The following is a 16,300-nucleotide window of genomic DNA, read 5'->3' on the forward strand; positions in this document are numbered from 1 at the left end:
TAGCGACAACCTTGTGAGGAAGCTTGCATTGAAATTGAGTTTTTATTTCTGTAATACGGCTTTTTCCCCGCTTACGTTTAGAAAGAAGATTGTTCATGACACTTTTATTTCTTTTATTTCACTGTAATGTGTTCATCTACAAAGCCCTTTTTGGTAAATTCCCTCTTTACCTATCAAGTCTGATCTCTTTCACAAAGTAAGAGTTACCATACACGATCCTCTTGATGGTTGGTACTGAAACTTCCCAGGATAGGTGGACTGCCATCCATTGTGCTCCTAAGGCATGGAACAGTTTATAATCTGTGCTTCATCTGGATATGTTAGTAATACTTAATGAAACCCCGTGTATCCAAGGCCGACGTACAAAAGACACACAACAGTCCAAAGAACACAAAATCTGGATCCCTGCGCGTATATTAACATATTTTTAGGTGTAATTTTTGGATGTAATTTTGTACCCCGTGTACATACTGCAGATGTAAATGTGTCAATCTTGATCAGTGGTAAATCCATGTATTTTATATACTCACTGCTTATATCCCATTATCTAAAATTGGTCACCACAAACTGAATATAATTATAATTTTACTTTGTGTACATTTTGTGTATTCGTTTACTATATGTTGTCTACCACTAAACACAATCCTTCTGATTTTCCTTGGCTTATTGAAACTATTATAGAAACTATAATTTTCATTTTAACATAACGCTATAGCAGAGAAGAATACACATATAACTGGTCTAAGTTACGAGCCCTTGTCATCATGACGTCAGAACTGACGTGGAAGCCGTCGTTGCAGCCATGGAGGAAGTAAGAGGTAAGACCAATTTCTCCCTTTGTATTTATTTAATCTGTAAAATACATTTAACACGCGTTAACAAGCTGCCACTAAGAACGAATCCATTAGCAACCCTTGTTTTTGTGTTTTTGGATGGATTTAGTTGAGCAACTATGATCTATTATCATCGTTAGTCTACTCTAAACAGTTATAAGCATCTCGCAATCATTACCTTCTTACACAGAACAGGACAATATTAACATTTCTCTTGTCTTTAATCTGAAAATGAAAACACGTTCATATATTCCACTGAAATGTAATGTTGGTATTAAATAACCTAGCGTACAGTAGCTTTTGTATTCGTTCTGCCCATTCTATTGCAAATTATTTTGTAAAAAAAAACGGGAATTAAACGAAACGATGTACCTAGAATGTCCAAAACAAACTTTAGTTATAGTTGAGAAAATGTTTAAACAGAATCGCTGGAAAAAATAAATCTATCCGTACACGGACATATATCCCCGATGTTTTGCTTTCAATGAACGTCGCAGATTGAATAGTGCAGACGTATCTCAAAGTCACATCCTCCGATATGAGACTCAATTGATGCACTTGTGTTGAAAATGTTGATACATTTATGTTGAAAATCACTGACTATAGCATTGTTCTCATTTTACAGTATTTCCGCTCTCATGTGTGGTGCAGAATTATGCATGGGGTAAGATTGGTCTGGACAGTGAAGTCGCTAGACTTGTCGTTGGTGGAGATACTTCAACTGTCATTGAAGAAGACAAGCATTATGCTGAGGTAAGATTTAAATGTACATCTTGGTGAGCATAGTATACAAATTATTGAGGGAAACAACCCCTTATAGCCCCCCCCCCCCCCCCCCAAGGTATTATTCCTGTCCTGCAGATTGGTTTTCACAAAGGCCTTTGGGACTTAGGCTGACTCCTACTCAATGCCTGGCCTGTCAAAGGTTCTTCTTTATTTAGCCACAGCTTAAAAGAACGTGTGTCATAAAGGTCAATAGTTCTGATTATGGGAGAGGTGGGGATGTTTTCTTCACAGCTTAACGCTTGCATGCCAGTGTGTAAGTATGTCTACTCTTAGAAAACACAGGTTTGCTACTCTCTAGCTATAAACTGTTTATTTTCAGTATCTATCATAAGATAAATACAAATCTGAGAAAATGCAACGAGATGATTAAACAAAAAACTCCTGTTGTTTGTTCAGTTATGAGGCTCCCCTCACTCCTTGTCCATCCCACAGCTGTGGATGGGTGCTCACCCCAAAGGAGATGCCCTCATCAACGACAACAGGATAGCCCAGAGGACGCTGGGCCAGTGGATCGCTGACTACCCCGCATGCTTGGGGTCAAAGGTCAAAGATACCTTCCATGGGCAGCTGCCTTTCCTTTTCAAGGTCCTGTCGGTCAACACTGCTCTGTCCATTCAGGCACATCCTAATAGGGTGAGTCCTGGGTCCTGTTCATTAGGGCACATTCTGATAGGGTGGGTCCTGGGTCCTGTTCATTAGGGCACATTCTGATAGGGTGGGTCCTGGGTCCTGTTCATTAGGGCACATTCTGATAGGGTGGGTCCTGGGTCCTGTTCATTAGGGCACATTCTGATAGGGTGGGTCCTGGGTCCTGTTCATTAGGGCACATCCTGATAGGGTGGGTCCTGTTCATTAGGGCAGATTCTGATAGGGTGGGTCCTGTTCATTAGGGCACACTGCACATCAGGACATTTACATTTCAGTCTCTTAGAAGATACTGTCACCCAGAATGAATTACAGTTAGTGACTCTGGTCTTTTTGAAGTCAGATTGGTTACTGCCAGTGGTCAAGGAGGAGGAGAGGAATAGGAGGTGAGGAATGGGAGGAGGTCTCCGGAGATGATCTGGAGGAGCAGATTGGGTTAAGAGGGCAGCTGGACATCAAAAATGTACAGGATTTTATCTAGAGTAGAAGTGGGGATAGTTAACCATTAGTAGATACTATATCAACAACACACCAAAAATTAAGCTAAAGGTATGTAATACCTAGGGTTAGGTATAGAATGTTTTAGGATGAGGATTGAGGAATTAGGAGAAGGTGGGTGTTTCCCGAGAGCAAACAGATGCCACAGACTGAGAGGAAGCGGAGAGTGCTAGGGGATTGGGAATTTGGTTTTCTCGGCTGCTGGCATCCATTCTCTGTGAGTTAGCAGTGAGTCACTTAGCCCTAGGACAGAAGGGCAGGGTCAAGCCAGTCACTAGGAAAGGGGATGGTGAGCGTCATAAGATGTGCTGAGTGCAGGGTGGAGGAGGCAGAATCTGGAGAGATGACCTGATGATCTAAGAGAGTTAGCATGACTGACTTGACTCCTGTAACTCACTGGTCCGGACAGAAGCCTATTGTAAACACTATGTGCTCAACCCCAAGCGTCCAAATCAATCAATGAAGTTGACATGATCTCATGACAGTGTGGTTTCATGGGCATTTGTTTAACACAGACCATGATTAGTTCGATTCTTAACGGGATATACAGCCAACGGAAAACATTGCCTTGTGGAATGAGGGCACATCCCCTGCATTATCCATGCCTCTTACTGACAACATCAAAATGCCCTTTCTAGAATTTAAAGTCAGGAAAAGTTTGAGACAGGTGTCAGACAGATTTTGAGAGAATAGTAGATGACAGAGAATGAATATTGCGACGAAGCATGACTGTCCGGGTCAGGGCTGAGGGGTTAGAGGAGAGAGATAGATGGAACCAGATAGTGATCAGAGACTTGGGGTGGTGTTGCTTGGAGATTAGTCAACAGACAGCATCTAATAAGAACCAGGTCAGGTGCACTGCTAGCCTTGTGAGTAGGCAGGGACAGGGCTAGGGTGAGGTCAAAGAGGGAAAGAGCTGGAAAGAAACGCATCCAAGACAGGCAGCGGACGGTTAAAATCACCCAGTAGTTTTAATGGTGAGCCATCGTCTGGGTATGTGCTTATCAAGGTGTCAAAACTGAGCTGATCTTAGAGGGGCCCTGGCAGACAATAAATGACAACAATGTTGTGCTTAAACGGACAAGTTTCACTGGCAGCATGGAGAAGAGGGAAAAGACCAATGAACGAGAAGGATTAGTGTAAATTCTCCACTTCAGAGAAATTAGTAGCCACGTGCCTTCACCACAACAACCACCAATCACTATGGAACTGTGGGGAAAACACATATTTAAAGAGAGATCAGCTGAAGTAGTTCTATGTGCCTGGGTTATCCTTGTCTCTGTTGATAGCCGATTGACCGTCTCCCGGGCACTGCCAGAGCCCAGGTTTTCCACATGGGTGGTGTGGTCAAACTACAAGAAGACAAGCAAATGGGAATAGAAAACACACACGTCACTGAGCTTAAATTGCAAGATTATTTCAAGCAACTGTAAGCTAGTTGAGTTGGAGGTATAGCAAAACAACCGTTTCTCATTAGAGCTACTCAGGTTGCGCCTTTCATTTGGTCTTCTCGTTGGCTACTGAGCAACCAGTAAACCAAAGTAATGTGAGGAGAGCGTTATATTGAGCTAACTCAAGTATGTTCCATTCAGATATTGTTTTATTTCATTTCATCTCCTCACACCAGGAGTTGGCCGGACGGCTCCACTCTCAGTTTCCAGAGCATTACCCAGACAACAACCACAAGCCTGAGATGGCCATCGCACTCACCCACTTTGAAGGCCTGTGTGGCTTCAGGCCCCTGGAAGAGATTATTGGCTTTCTCAAATGTAAGTGCTATGTTCGGCCGGCCATAATCGTCTTCAGTATCCCTCATTTTCCCACCTCTGTTCAGTGAATTCCTACACCAAAAGTTAAATCTGTTAGCTGGTTATAAAACTTACTGCATTGACCAAAATGAAAGAATGCGTCCCACTTGCAGCCCCTTTCCCCATTCTTTACAATATAAACTGATACAACCGATATAAGTGTGCCAAAATGTGCATGTCTCAGCTGTCCCAGAGTTCCACGCCCTGGTGGGGAACGAGGCTGCCGAGGAGCTGCAGAGCAGTGTTGGGGATGCGCGCCGCACCTCGCTGGCTCTCAAGAAGTGCTTCACCCGAATGATGAACTGTGAGAAAAAGGTGTTTGTGGACCAGCTCAACATGCTGGTCAAAAGAGTCTCTGAGGATGGTGAGCGTCATACTGTCTTTTATTTTTATGTGACTCAGAACTAGCTTGTGCTTTATGGGTGTTGACATGAAAACTGTGTCCTGTTTAGAAAAACCATAGGAGTTGGCATGGAAGCACAGTGATCTGGTACCAGGCTAGGATCATACTTTATTGAATGAATAGCATTAATGATGTACTCTTCGTGATGTGTGTTTTCTACAACATAATGATCAGTCATGTTTTCTGAGGACAACAGGTAATTAGAGCATCTGATCCGTATCTGATAGTTTGTCAACTTGAAACCCTGATCAGGCAGGGGTGAAAAATCTGTCAATCGGCCCCTGAGCAAGGCTGTTCACCCTAAATGCACTCATGTCATTGCTGTAAATGAAAATGTGTTCTCAGTCAACTTACCTGGAAAAAAAGGAGTCTTGCACGTTTGCCAATCTAACCTTCATTTGTGCATGTTTGTCTTATCAAGATGCAAGTCCCTTTCACCTGGTCCTTTAACCACTTTCCATCTCGGAGTAGGAGCGCTGATCTAGGATCTGTCTGTCCTGTTTCATTTACCACAGTCTAAAAGACAAAGTTGACCCTAGACCTGACCCTCTTGTTCTCACCAAGCATTAAAAAAATACTTACACTGGGAGTGACTTGCCAAATAAGAACATCTTGTTTTGGTTTCCAGTAGAACCTCCCACAAACCCCTCCCCCCTTTGTTGCATGACCTGAATCTGACCTGTTATCCTCCAATCAGCTGCTGCCGGGAGAGACACGTCAAGCAGTAATGGGGAGCTGTTGCTCCGGCTCCACTCCCATTATCCAGGGGACATCGGCTGTTTCTCCATCTACTTCCTGAACCGCGTACTGTTGGAGCCTGGCAACGCCATGTTCCTGGGCGCCAATGAACCGCACGCATATCTTAACGGAGGTCAGGGTTCAACCAGTCAGCTTGTTAAGAGGCAACTGCATGTGTTGTATGTTATACGTGTATGACTGCACTAGGTACCAAGGTTTAGTGTGATTCATCAACACATCCATATGAACACATATGTTACCAAAGAGCCTTTAACTGATTATACTTTAGTTCTGGAAATGTACCTGTGTCTGTGTGCATTTTCTTTGCTCTACAATAAAGTTAGCTGTAGTTTAATGCAGTTGAGCAAGGCATTAAACCCTAAAGTTGCTTTGGGGAAAAGCATCTGGTAAATGTCAAAATGGAAATTATTTAAAATATGATGTTGTCTTATGACATTGACATGAAGTTACAGTGAATCTGAATGTTTAAAAAAAATGTTTTTGAAAGAAAGAGATAAAAGAGAAAGTGCCTTCTATCCCATCTTTCTCATTCTTTCATGCTCTCACACTCTCTCTCTCTGTCTCTCTGCGGTTTAGACTGCATTGAGTGCATGGCCTGCTCTGACAACACTGTGCGTGCCGGCCTGACGCCCAAGTTCATCGATGTCAACACCCTGTGTGAGATGCTAAACTACAGCCCTGCGTCGGCCAGCACTAAGATATTCCCATCCACCCAGGACCCCTCAGACCCATATGTCCAGCTGTATGACCCGCCTGTTCCTGACTTCACTGTCATGAGGATACAGGTGATCAGCTTTCACAGTGTTTCTCATTTCTACAGGGATTAAACAGTTCTCTCTATTTGAGTGATTCTTTCCGCGGTGGTATTGTGACTCTTGCCTCTGTACCCACTTCCTGAAGGGTTCTATTCGGTTGAATTTCCGTCACAGTGTAGTGCTGATTTCCTTTTTAAACTGGGGAAGAAATCTGTGGTTTTAGTAAAATACTTAAATCATTAGGCTTATATGAATACTATACGAGCCAGCTTTGGCCTTTAGGCTTCTAAACAAGAATGCTCAGGAGAATTGATAATCTTCTCTTTGAAATCTGCCTGGTAATAGCAAGTGATGAGCAGGCAGATGCAGGAAACACAGTTTGATGTGTTATTTCAAAATAGCCCTTATAGGTGCTCAAGTCACTTCACATTTGCTCTTACTAGCCAATGGCTGGTGTCTTTTACAGCAATTGGCATCCAGTGTAATTGTCTCTTCCTTCTTTTTGCTGTACACCATTTATGTCCTTCTCCCAACTTCCTCTGTCCTACTTGTTCTTTTTTCTTCCTCCCTGTCCCTCCAGGTGCCAGCCTCGATCAAGCAGTACACTGTGGCCCCGGTCGACTGTGCCGGCATCCTGCTGGTGATTGAGGGCGAGGCCACCGCCACCTCAGACGGCGCCCTCTCCGACATCAGCCTGAGGCGGGGCACCGTCCTCTTCATCTCGGCCAATGAGAGTGTCTCCCTGCACATCACATCCACCTCTGGAATGACCATGTATCGGGCCTGCAGTCTGCTGTAGCTTCAGGCTTTATATCATGACATTTCATCAGTGTTCAGGCCAACATGTGGTTTTCTGTGCCACTCTCCGTGACAGGGTATCCCACTAGCTGACTGAAGCCAGTAGTTATAGACTGACGAAGAACAGCTTAACCCCTTTTAACTGGTCTGTGTGTAGATTATCCTGTTTTTCAGACCTTCACCCTGATGGCTACAGTAACTTGTAGGGCATGGGATTGGAACGGAACTCCTGATATACAATCTAATCACAATAGTGCTGAAATCTATTGCAATTGTGACAGTTCTAATCGTGTTGCAATTCAGTACTGTGATTATGTATATCTAAGTTCCTGTTGTTGCCTACCATAGTATGTTATAGAGGGAGCTATGATTTAAAAAAAGGTTGGTCAGTCCCTGAAACAAGTTGAAAACCAATGTAAAACCTTCACCGCATGAAAAGTAACATTAAGGTATAAAGGTATATTGAGCTATATAAATTGCAATATTGTCAAAACAATTTCCTGGTACGTACTGTAACTTTACTGATATTTTCTGTGCGTGGCTGGTGTGTGATACATGCACTACTGGTTCATCTTCTACCCGGGGTCTTTCATTTGGCCCATATATCTGCGGCTGTTTATGCTGTATTGAGGTAGTGAATAGGTCCTTTAAATCAGTACAGTATGATGAGTATCAACTCACCTCTCTTAAATTGATAGAAAATATTTTATTTTTTCCATGGCATTGGTGACATTTTCCATTAAAAATGACTGCTGTCCAAGATAATTAATCATATGATTTTAATGCTTTGCTGTAACATTTGTCACAGAATATGCTAATTCGGCTGTGCATGTTTTCAGAATAAAATCAGTTGCCTCGTTCCCACCTACCTGCGTCAGTCGTATTAGGACGTATTGATTAACCATACATTGAGAATGCACAGTAACTGTTTTGAGAGAGCTTTTTCAGCTTCACCCTAAACATCTAAGTTGGTTCATTGAGAAATATCTTCACTGGAGCTGTTGCATTTTAATGTCAGAAATCTGAAGCTGCATGTATTTGGCAACTCACAGATCCAATATGATAGGAACAAACATTGTTACAGCCTGTCCTGGAGGGACCTTTTGACTGTAATGTGTTAATGAAAACCCCTCGCATTGTATTATAGTATTCAACGTTGATGTTTGAGATGAGGGCTATATTGCAATCAGTCTACATATTTCCTTGCATCCAAAATGCAAGGAAATACTTTTTATGAATTGTACATCTGACAATCTACATCTAATAAAACCTTTACCTAAGGTAAAAACCTGAAGTTAATTTATGACCTGCTTGAACTGGCATGTTTAATTTGTATGTTATAGTTTGTTGTTCCAAGAATATGTTGGATTCGTATTAACTTGTTTTAGATTTGTATTAGCTTGTGTTGCATTTGTATTAGATTGTGTTCCATTTTAAATGAAGCACTACTGGGTCAGGCATGTCTGCAATGTTGTGGTCATTAGGTCACATTGTATCAAGACACTACATATTTTATGCAAGTAGTACTTACCAAGTTCTGTTGTTTATAATTTTGTGCTTATTAAGCACTAGCCTAGTGCTATCAATTGAATAACAACATAGGAAACTTGCTTTGTGAATGATAAAATGTAGGATTCTGAGAGATACAACATATTAGTCACTGAAGTCATGCCAACTGGTATCATCAAGAATACTTTGATTAAAAAGTTTTTATACTTCAGTTGTTAAAAAAACTTGTTTTGATGTGTTTGATTGAAGACTAAATCTAAGACTGAATTGAATGTCTGAACTAAAGGTAAAATAGTCACACTTTAGCAGAACTATGAGAATGTTTGTTCCTATAGAGGCTAGAATCAGGGCATGGTTTAGTATTTATGACTGTACTACTGTAACATGGATCTCTACGGAAAGCATCTCTGTAAACCTGAATAAAAAATTACATCTGTACCAATTGTTCTTTTTTTCATCTAATGCCTAAACTGTGAAGATGATCATTAGTTTTTAAATAGTGATATAATCATTCCCATGTATTTTAACATGTATTAAACATCAGGAGTTCTTACGAGATGCTTTTATTGATACCCAGGTTAAATCCCAAGAAGTATGAAATGCAGATAAAGATTGAAAATGCATTAGCTCCTACAGTAATGAGGTGCTTTCTGTCTTCATTTCCCTTCTCTCTTGTCAATCTCCATGTACTGTGTAGAGTTATATGGAGTCAACATACATTTACAGTGCATTGCAAAAGTATTTTGACATGAGACTAATAAATATTTATTAATAAATAGATATTTTGAAACACTGAAACTCACTGATGTTAAATTATTGTACTGTGATTTTGGTTTTATTTTTGGACATATTTGTAAGAAAAAAACGTGCTGCGTAAGTTTCCAGTTTACACAGATGAAAAAAAATGTCTCTTCCAAAGACACAAAGACCTTACCATTGGTCACCACCTGTGAACCATTGCTGTCACTTTGGATAAAAACTTTACTAATGAAGGTTAGTCACTGGTCAGTGAATATGTTGGGAAATGAAGACCTAAGAACAATTTACAAAAGTAAGGGAAAGTAATATCAATCAAATGTATTTATAAAGCCAGTTGTCACAAAGTGCTTTACAGAGACACCCGGCCTTAAACCCCAAGGAGCAAACAACAGTAGTGTTGAATTTCAGTGGCTAGGAAAAACTCCCTAAGAAGGTCGAATTTTAGGAAGAAACCTTACAAATGCAAGAATGAAGAAAAGGGTATAATATCATTATCAACCTATCTTTAATATTGGAGTCACTAGTAAATATACTGCTGTGTTATTTTCTAACTGAAAATAACAGTGAAAAAAATTCTGTCAGGTTATAGACCAGGGCAGAGTACTATTACTGTGACCCTGCTGGATTTAGATTATATCGTTAAAGACTTAGATGGGAAACTAAGGGGTGTGGCTCTATTTATTGACCTGGGCAAGGCCTTTGATACTGTTAACAACAATTCTCTTTAAGCTCAAATAATAAGATCTATAAATAAAACCAAGTATATGGTGTTTTGCCTGGGTATTTGGCAGGATAATAAACTATCCTTCAAAACTCACATTACTCAGTTGGTAAATAAAAATTAAAAAATCAGAAAAAAACATGCTTGTCATGTCGACAGGAAATCGTTTGAGCTACTTTTATGTCTGTGCTAGACTATGGCAGAAGCAGAGCTTAAATGGGTGTGATGGGAGTGTGGCACCCATGGCAGCCAATCAGAGGGGCCTACAAGAAGTTTATGTTACGGTTAGAAGAAATGGCAGAATAAAATGATATTATAATTTTTTACTAGATGTAATTTAGTTGACATTGAAGTGATAAATATGTATATTTGTTTTGTTATTCCATAATGCATTTGTATGATCGACCAATATGTGACCATGGGGGTGTAACCAATGTTGACAGATACAGATGAGTTTTCCATATATTGTATAGTAGAAATACGTCAGACTGGCACATCCGGAAACCTTGGCTTGCAACACGTTCCCGTCCCTTTTTGGGGACAACAAACAACACTCACCATAGACCTTCATGTAAAATAGCAGTACAAATCAACACTAATAGAGAACCACCAGAATTAAATTAGTTTATAAATGACCCAAAATACATTATGTCAAATCAATATATGTCCACTATGTCTGCCATAGAACACACAAGATACAGCTCTGGAAAAAATTAAGAGACCTGGTGAAGGATCGGTGATGATCTGGGGATCCTTCAAACAAGGCTGGAATCAAGCAGATTTGTCTTTGTGAAGGACCCATGAATCAAGACAAATACAAGGTTATCCTGGAAGAAAAACCTGCTTCCTTCTGCTCTGACAATGTTCCCCAACACAGAGAATTTTTTTATCCATTAGAACAATGCTCCATGCCACACAGCCAGGTCAATCAGGGTGTGGATGGAGGACCACCAGATCAAGACCCTGTCATGGCCAGCCCAATCTCCCGACCTGAACCCCATTGAAAACCTCTGGAAACCTCTGATCAAGAGGAAGATGGATGGTCACAAGCCATCAAACAAAGCCGAGCAAGTTGAACTTTTGTGCCAGGATTGGCATAAAGTCACCCAACAGCAATGTGACAGACTGGTGGAGAGCATGCCAAAACGCATGAAAGCTGTGATTAAAAATCAGGGTTATTCCACCAAATATTGGTATCTGAACACTTCCTAAGTTAAATTGATCAGTTGTTATTTTCTACAAATAAATACTCTAAATGACAATATTTTTATTTGGAATTTGGGAGTAATGTTGTCAGTAGTTTATGGAATAAAACAAAACTGTTCATTTTACTCAAACACATACATTGGATATAAAAAGTCTACACACCCAGTTAAAATCCCAGGTTCTTGTGATGTAAAAGAATGAGACAAAGATAAATCATGTCAGAACTTTTTCCACCTTTAATGTGACCTATAACGTAAACAATTCAATTGAATAACAAACTGAAATCTTTGAGGGGGAAAAATAAAAAACTCACAATAACCTGGTTGCATATCCACTGTACCTATGAATAGTAAATACAGAGAAACTGATAATTTAGCAGTGGTCTCTTAATTTTTTCCAGAGCTGTATTTTTCCAGAGATTAATTTGATCCATTTTAAATCATGTCCTAATTTCTGCCTCATTGAGTCTCCAGGTAAGCAAATTACCAGTGAAATGGTTACATTTTCATTCCTGTTCTACAAATAGTATGCAAGCTAGCAATAGCACTGTGCTTTGACCACTGACCTAGCTAGCTATGGCTTGACTTTTCTTGAAACCCAAAGGGTCTGTCTTTGGTGGGGGGGAATGGAGGGTTCATAATCTGGATGAAGTTTGTTATTTATTTGGAACCCTGAAATCATGATATATCAAAGTTAGCTAAGTTTATCATTTACATGTTTACCTTACAATGGGCTTTAAGTAACGTAAACACAGGGATAGTATTTATAAATGGCTATCTGGCCATAGCATATAATTGTAAATCAGACACATCGTTACCTAAGTGAGCTGATATGAAATGTTTTCCACAAACATAAATGTGTGGAAATGCAGGGTCCCACAACTTTCCAGCGTGGACCCTTAAAACCCTTCTTTCATGATCTTTTTTAGGACATGGTAGGGGAACTAATTTGAGATCAGGGTTTTTTGTTTTATTGTTCAGCATAACAAGCGTTAAGCTGGCCGGTTTGTCTTGTTTACACTGTTGTAGTCTACAAGGGATGCAGGTTAGTTAGTTTTTCACAAAAAATGTGCGTAGAGATGACAGCCTACTCTGAATGACATATTACCGGTCTAATGCATAGCGTTTGTGCGTTTATTTGTGGAGCCCTGCAGGTTGATTGGCTAGTATATCACCAATGAAATAATATGGCAACCCTGGGTGTAATGTTGGATCCTTTTAGCTAATTTGCGAAGAAACTGAAGTGTGAAATATAGCTAGCTAAAGTAACAAAACATAAAAATGGGAAGTAGATATGTCTGCCACTCAGAGGTAAGAAAATAAATACTTAATAAAAAATGTAAATAATAATATGTGCCCTTGAGAAACATCTTTAGTTAAGTTGCAGCAGAAGCATGAGAAGATGGATAGATCTGACGTTACAATGACAGGAGCAGCATCGCAGCCTCAAGTGAAGGGGGAAAAACAGTTATGTTCCCGGTCCAACAACAGCTAGCAGCAAAGTTTTGTAAATGCAGATATTGTAGCCTGATAATAAGCTTCTGTTCATCATGCTACATGAAGCTTACATATTTTTGGGGGGAGAATTGTATTAAATATTAATGTTCTCTGCCTCTATCTTTTAGTTGAGAAATCAGATTGCAAATAGTAGGATTTTAGGGGCAGAAGGGTGGGGGGTGGGGGGCCAGCTAAGGTTTGCACACACGGGAGAGAAAGCTAAGCTCCGCCCCTGGACTATGGTGATATACATGTTTCAGCTTCTCTTTTAAAATGTCTGGTCTCTTCTATCATGCGGCTCTACATTTTATTACTGATGCAAGCTTTTGTACACACCATTTCTACAGTACTGTAGGTTGGGATTCCTTGTCCGACAATTGGCTGTTGTCTTTTCATAAAGCCATCCTACAAAAATTACCTTTGCTCAAAAATGTATTGGAGAAACTCCTATCACACACACTCTCAACAGTGGCTACATCTTGAGGTACCCAGGGTTCAATCTAAGATAGGTTCAACTTAGATTTCCTTCTGTGCCCTGCAACCCTGGAACGTTCTACAGGATGACTTTAGGTGGATGTTTTATTGTTTACTATTGTAATCCAGGGCACCACTGTAAATGAGACGGTCTTAGTAGTTTTTGCCAGTATAAATAAAAATAAATAAATAATATCCCATTTGATTTTGCAGCAAAAGGTGGCTCAATCAAATAGTGTTTAAGATTACTTACATTGCCTTCAGAAAGTATTCAGAATTCTCACTTTCTCCACATTCATAGTTGTGTCCTAAAGCCACTCCAGTGTTGTTTTGGTTATGTGCGTCTTGTTGTTGTTGAGCTGAAGAATGTTCACTCCAGACTGAGTTCCTGTTCTCTATGGATATTTTTTTTCCGAAGGGATCTCAGTATTTTGCTCTGTACACCCTCAATCCTGAGTAGCCTACTGGGCCCTGCACATTAGAAGAATCCCCATGAGTCCATCAAGCACCATTTACCTTTTACTCAGTAGTGTTACCTTTCTAGCCACTATTTCATAAAAATATCATAGATGGATTGTTGCAGAGGTGGTAATCCTAATGGCCGATTATTGGAGGTCTTCAGAGAGTTCCTTGGAACTGTGAGTGACAGAATCTAAAACAAAAATCCAGAAAATCACACTGTATGATTTTTAAGCAATGAATTTGCATTTTATTGCATGACATAAGTATTTGATACATGAGAAAAGCAGAACTTAATATTTGGTACAGAAACCTTTGTTTGCAATTACAGTTTCCTGTAGTTCTTGACCAGGTTGTACACACTGCAGCAGGGATTTAGGCCCACTCCTCCATACAGACCTTCTCCAGATCCTTCAGGTTTCGTGGTTGTTTTGGGCAATACAGACTTTCAGCTCCCTCCAAAGATTTTCTATTAGGTTCAAGTCTGGAGACTGGCTAGGCCACTCCAGGACCTTGAGATACTTCTTACGGAGCCACTCCTTAGTTGACCTGGCTGTGTGTTTCGGGTCGTTGTCATGCTGGAAGACCCAGCTTCAATGCTCTTACTGAGGGAAGGAGGTTGTTGGCTAAGATCTCACGATACATGGCCCCAACCATCCTCCCCTCAATACGGTGCAGTCGTCCTGTCCCGTTTGCAGAAAAGCATCCCCAAAGAATGATGTTTCCACCTCCATGCTTTGGGATGGTGTTCTTGGGGTTGTACTCATCCTTCTTCTTCCTCCAAACACGGCGAGTTGAGTTTAGACCAAAAAGCTCTATTTTTGTCTCATCAGACCACATGACATTATCCCATTCCTCCTCTGGATCATCCAGATGGTCATTGGCAAACTTCAGACGGGCCTGGACATGCGCTGGCTTGAGCAGGGGGACCTTGCGTGCACTGCAGGATTTTAATCCATGACGGCATAGTGTGTTACTAATGGTTTTCTTTGAGACTGCGGTCCCAGCTCTCTTCAGGTCATTGACCAGGTCTTGCCGTGTAGTTCTGGGCTGATCTCTCACCTTCCTCATGATCATTTATGCCCCATGAGGTGAGATCTTGCATGGAGCCCCAGACCAGGGAGATACAGACCTCTACATGCTTTGTAAGTAGGATAACCTGCAAAAACAGCAGTGTATCAAGTACTTGTTCTCCCCACTGTACATAGCCGATTGTATATGAATGCGACCTGGTCCGACTGTACATAGCCGATTGTATATGAATGCGACCTGGCCGACTGTACATAGCCGATTGTATATGAATGCGACCTGGTCCGATTGTCATAGTCAACATGTTACAATCAACGCATTTCGGTTGGCCCTTACATGCGTATATTGTATGTGTTTCTAAATTCTTCCTCCCGGGGTGTGTGTGCAGTGATTAGACACGCCCCCTCATTTATACAAAATGCATGGTCAGTCATGTTGTCCTGGCGTCGGCCCTGAAGCACACACAAATGTCGTCTCTCTTTATTTCTTTACTCACTGATTAAATGTGCACTTCAAATTCAGAATTTACCTATTACTTATGCAAAAAATAAGAATACACATTAATTATGACCAGGCTTTAGTAAAATAAAACTTTTTATGCTATAGTGATAACGTTAATGATTTTCGCATTGCGAGTGAGGCGACTTGCATGAGTCCGCAACTTCATTGTGATAATCATTATTTGACCTGTTAATGTGGTACCCTCAGTGAGTGCTGTCCAGATGAGGCATCAAGAAATGAACCTTTTAGTGAAGCAATGCGCTGGAAAGCCTCATTGATTCAACAAGGCCTCGTTTGGCCATCACTAACGTGAGGTGCAGGTGAAAATGAGCAACCTAAATAGACAATATGATAACTAACTCAAAACTGGTGTGAGGGTGAGTTGGGTGCGCTGCTGCCATCTGATCCAGCTGGCGGTTAGTACACCGACGAGGTGGAGCGCCCGAGAGGCAGACGTTTTTGCTTTGTCACAATGGGTAGTGTGTAGACTGATGAAAAGAAAAGACTACATTTAATCAATAATAAATAATAAAAGTCTATAAGATAACAAAATGTGGAGGAAGAGAAGGAGAATGAATGCTTTCCCGAATGCACTATACCTCAGGCCCATGTGCATGACTGTGGGAAGATGTTTGGAACAGGAAGTGCTGATTGCATGGTTGACTGCACGGGAATCGAACACATGGGCAATGAGTGGCCCACAGCCATAATGAAGCTTGTCATCCTTGAGCACGGACGGGACAACGCTCGACCGCCAGTCGAAATGACAAACCACAAAGTGGAACACGGAATCTCCTACAGGGGACAACTTTATCTAAAACCCTTTCAGTTCATGTGGACATCTTGAGTTACTAACTGTTT

At 40.9% G+C, this 16,300-nt stretch overlaps 1 protein-coding gene across 2 annotated transcripts; it reads left to right on the top strand.

Moving 5' to 3' along the window:
* Window positions 1-727: 727 nt before the first annotated feature.
* mpi (mannose phosphate isomerase) lies at window positions 728-9,232 on the top strand. 2 transcript variants are annotated; one of them, XM_010901338.4, is made up of 8 exons: window positions 728-818; window positions 1,459-1,586; window positions 2,052-2,252; window positions 4,390-4,531; window positions 4,755-4,934; window positions 5,671-5,844; window positions 6,309-6,517; window positions 7,068-9,232. In XM_010901338.4, the coding sequence occupies exons 1-8, from the start codon at window positions 803-805 to the stop codon at window positions 7,284-7,286; spliced, it is 1,269 nt and encodes a 422-aa protein (XP_010899640.1). In that variant the 5' UTR covers window positions 728-802; the 3' UTR covers window positions 7,287-9,232. The 2 variants fall into 2 exon arrangements, with proteins under 2 accessions (XP_010899640.1, XP_010899641.1); XM_010901339.3 differs by lacking the exon at window positions 728-818 and having other exon boundaries at window positions 1,476-1,586; window positions 2,016-2,252.
* The last annotated feature ends 7,068 nt before the right edge of the window (window positions 9,233-16,300 follow it).

The sequence above is a fragment of the Esox lucius genome, chromosome 19 (assembly GCF_011004845.1).
Source record: "Esox lucius isolate fEsoLuc1 chromosome 19, fEsoLuc1.pri, whole genome shotgun sequence".
Lineage (NCBI taxonomy): Eukaryota > Metazoa > Chordata > Actinopteri > Esociformes > Esocidae > Esox > Esox lucius.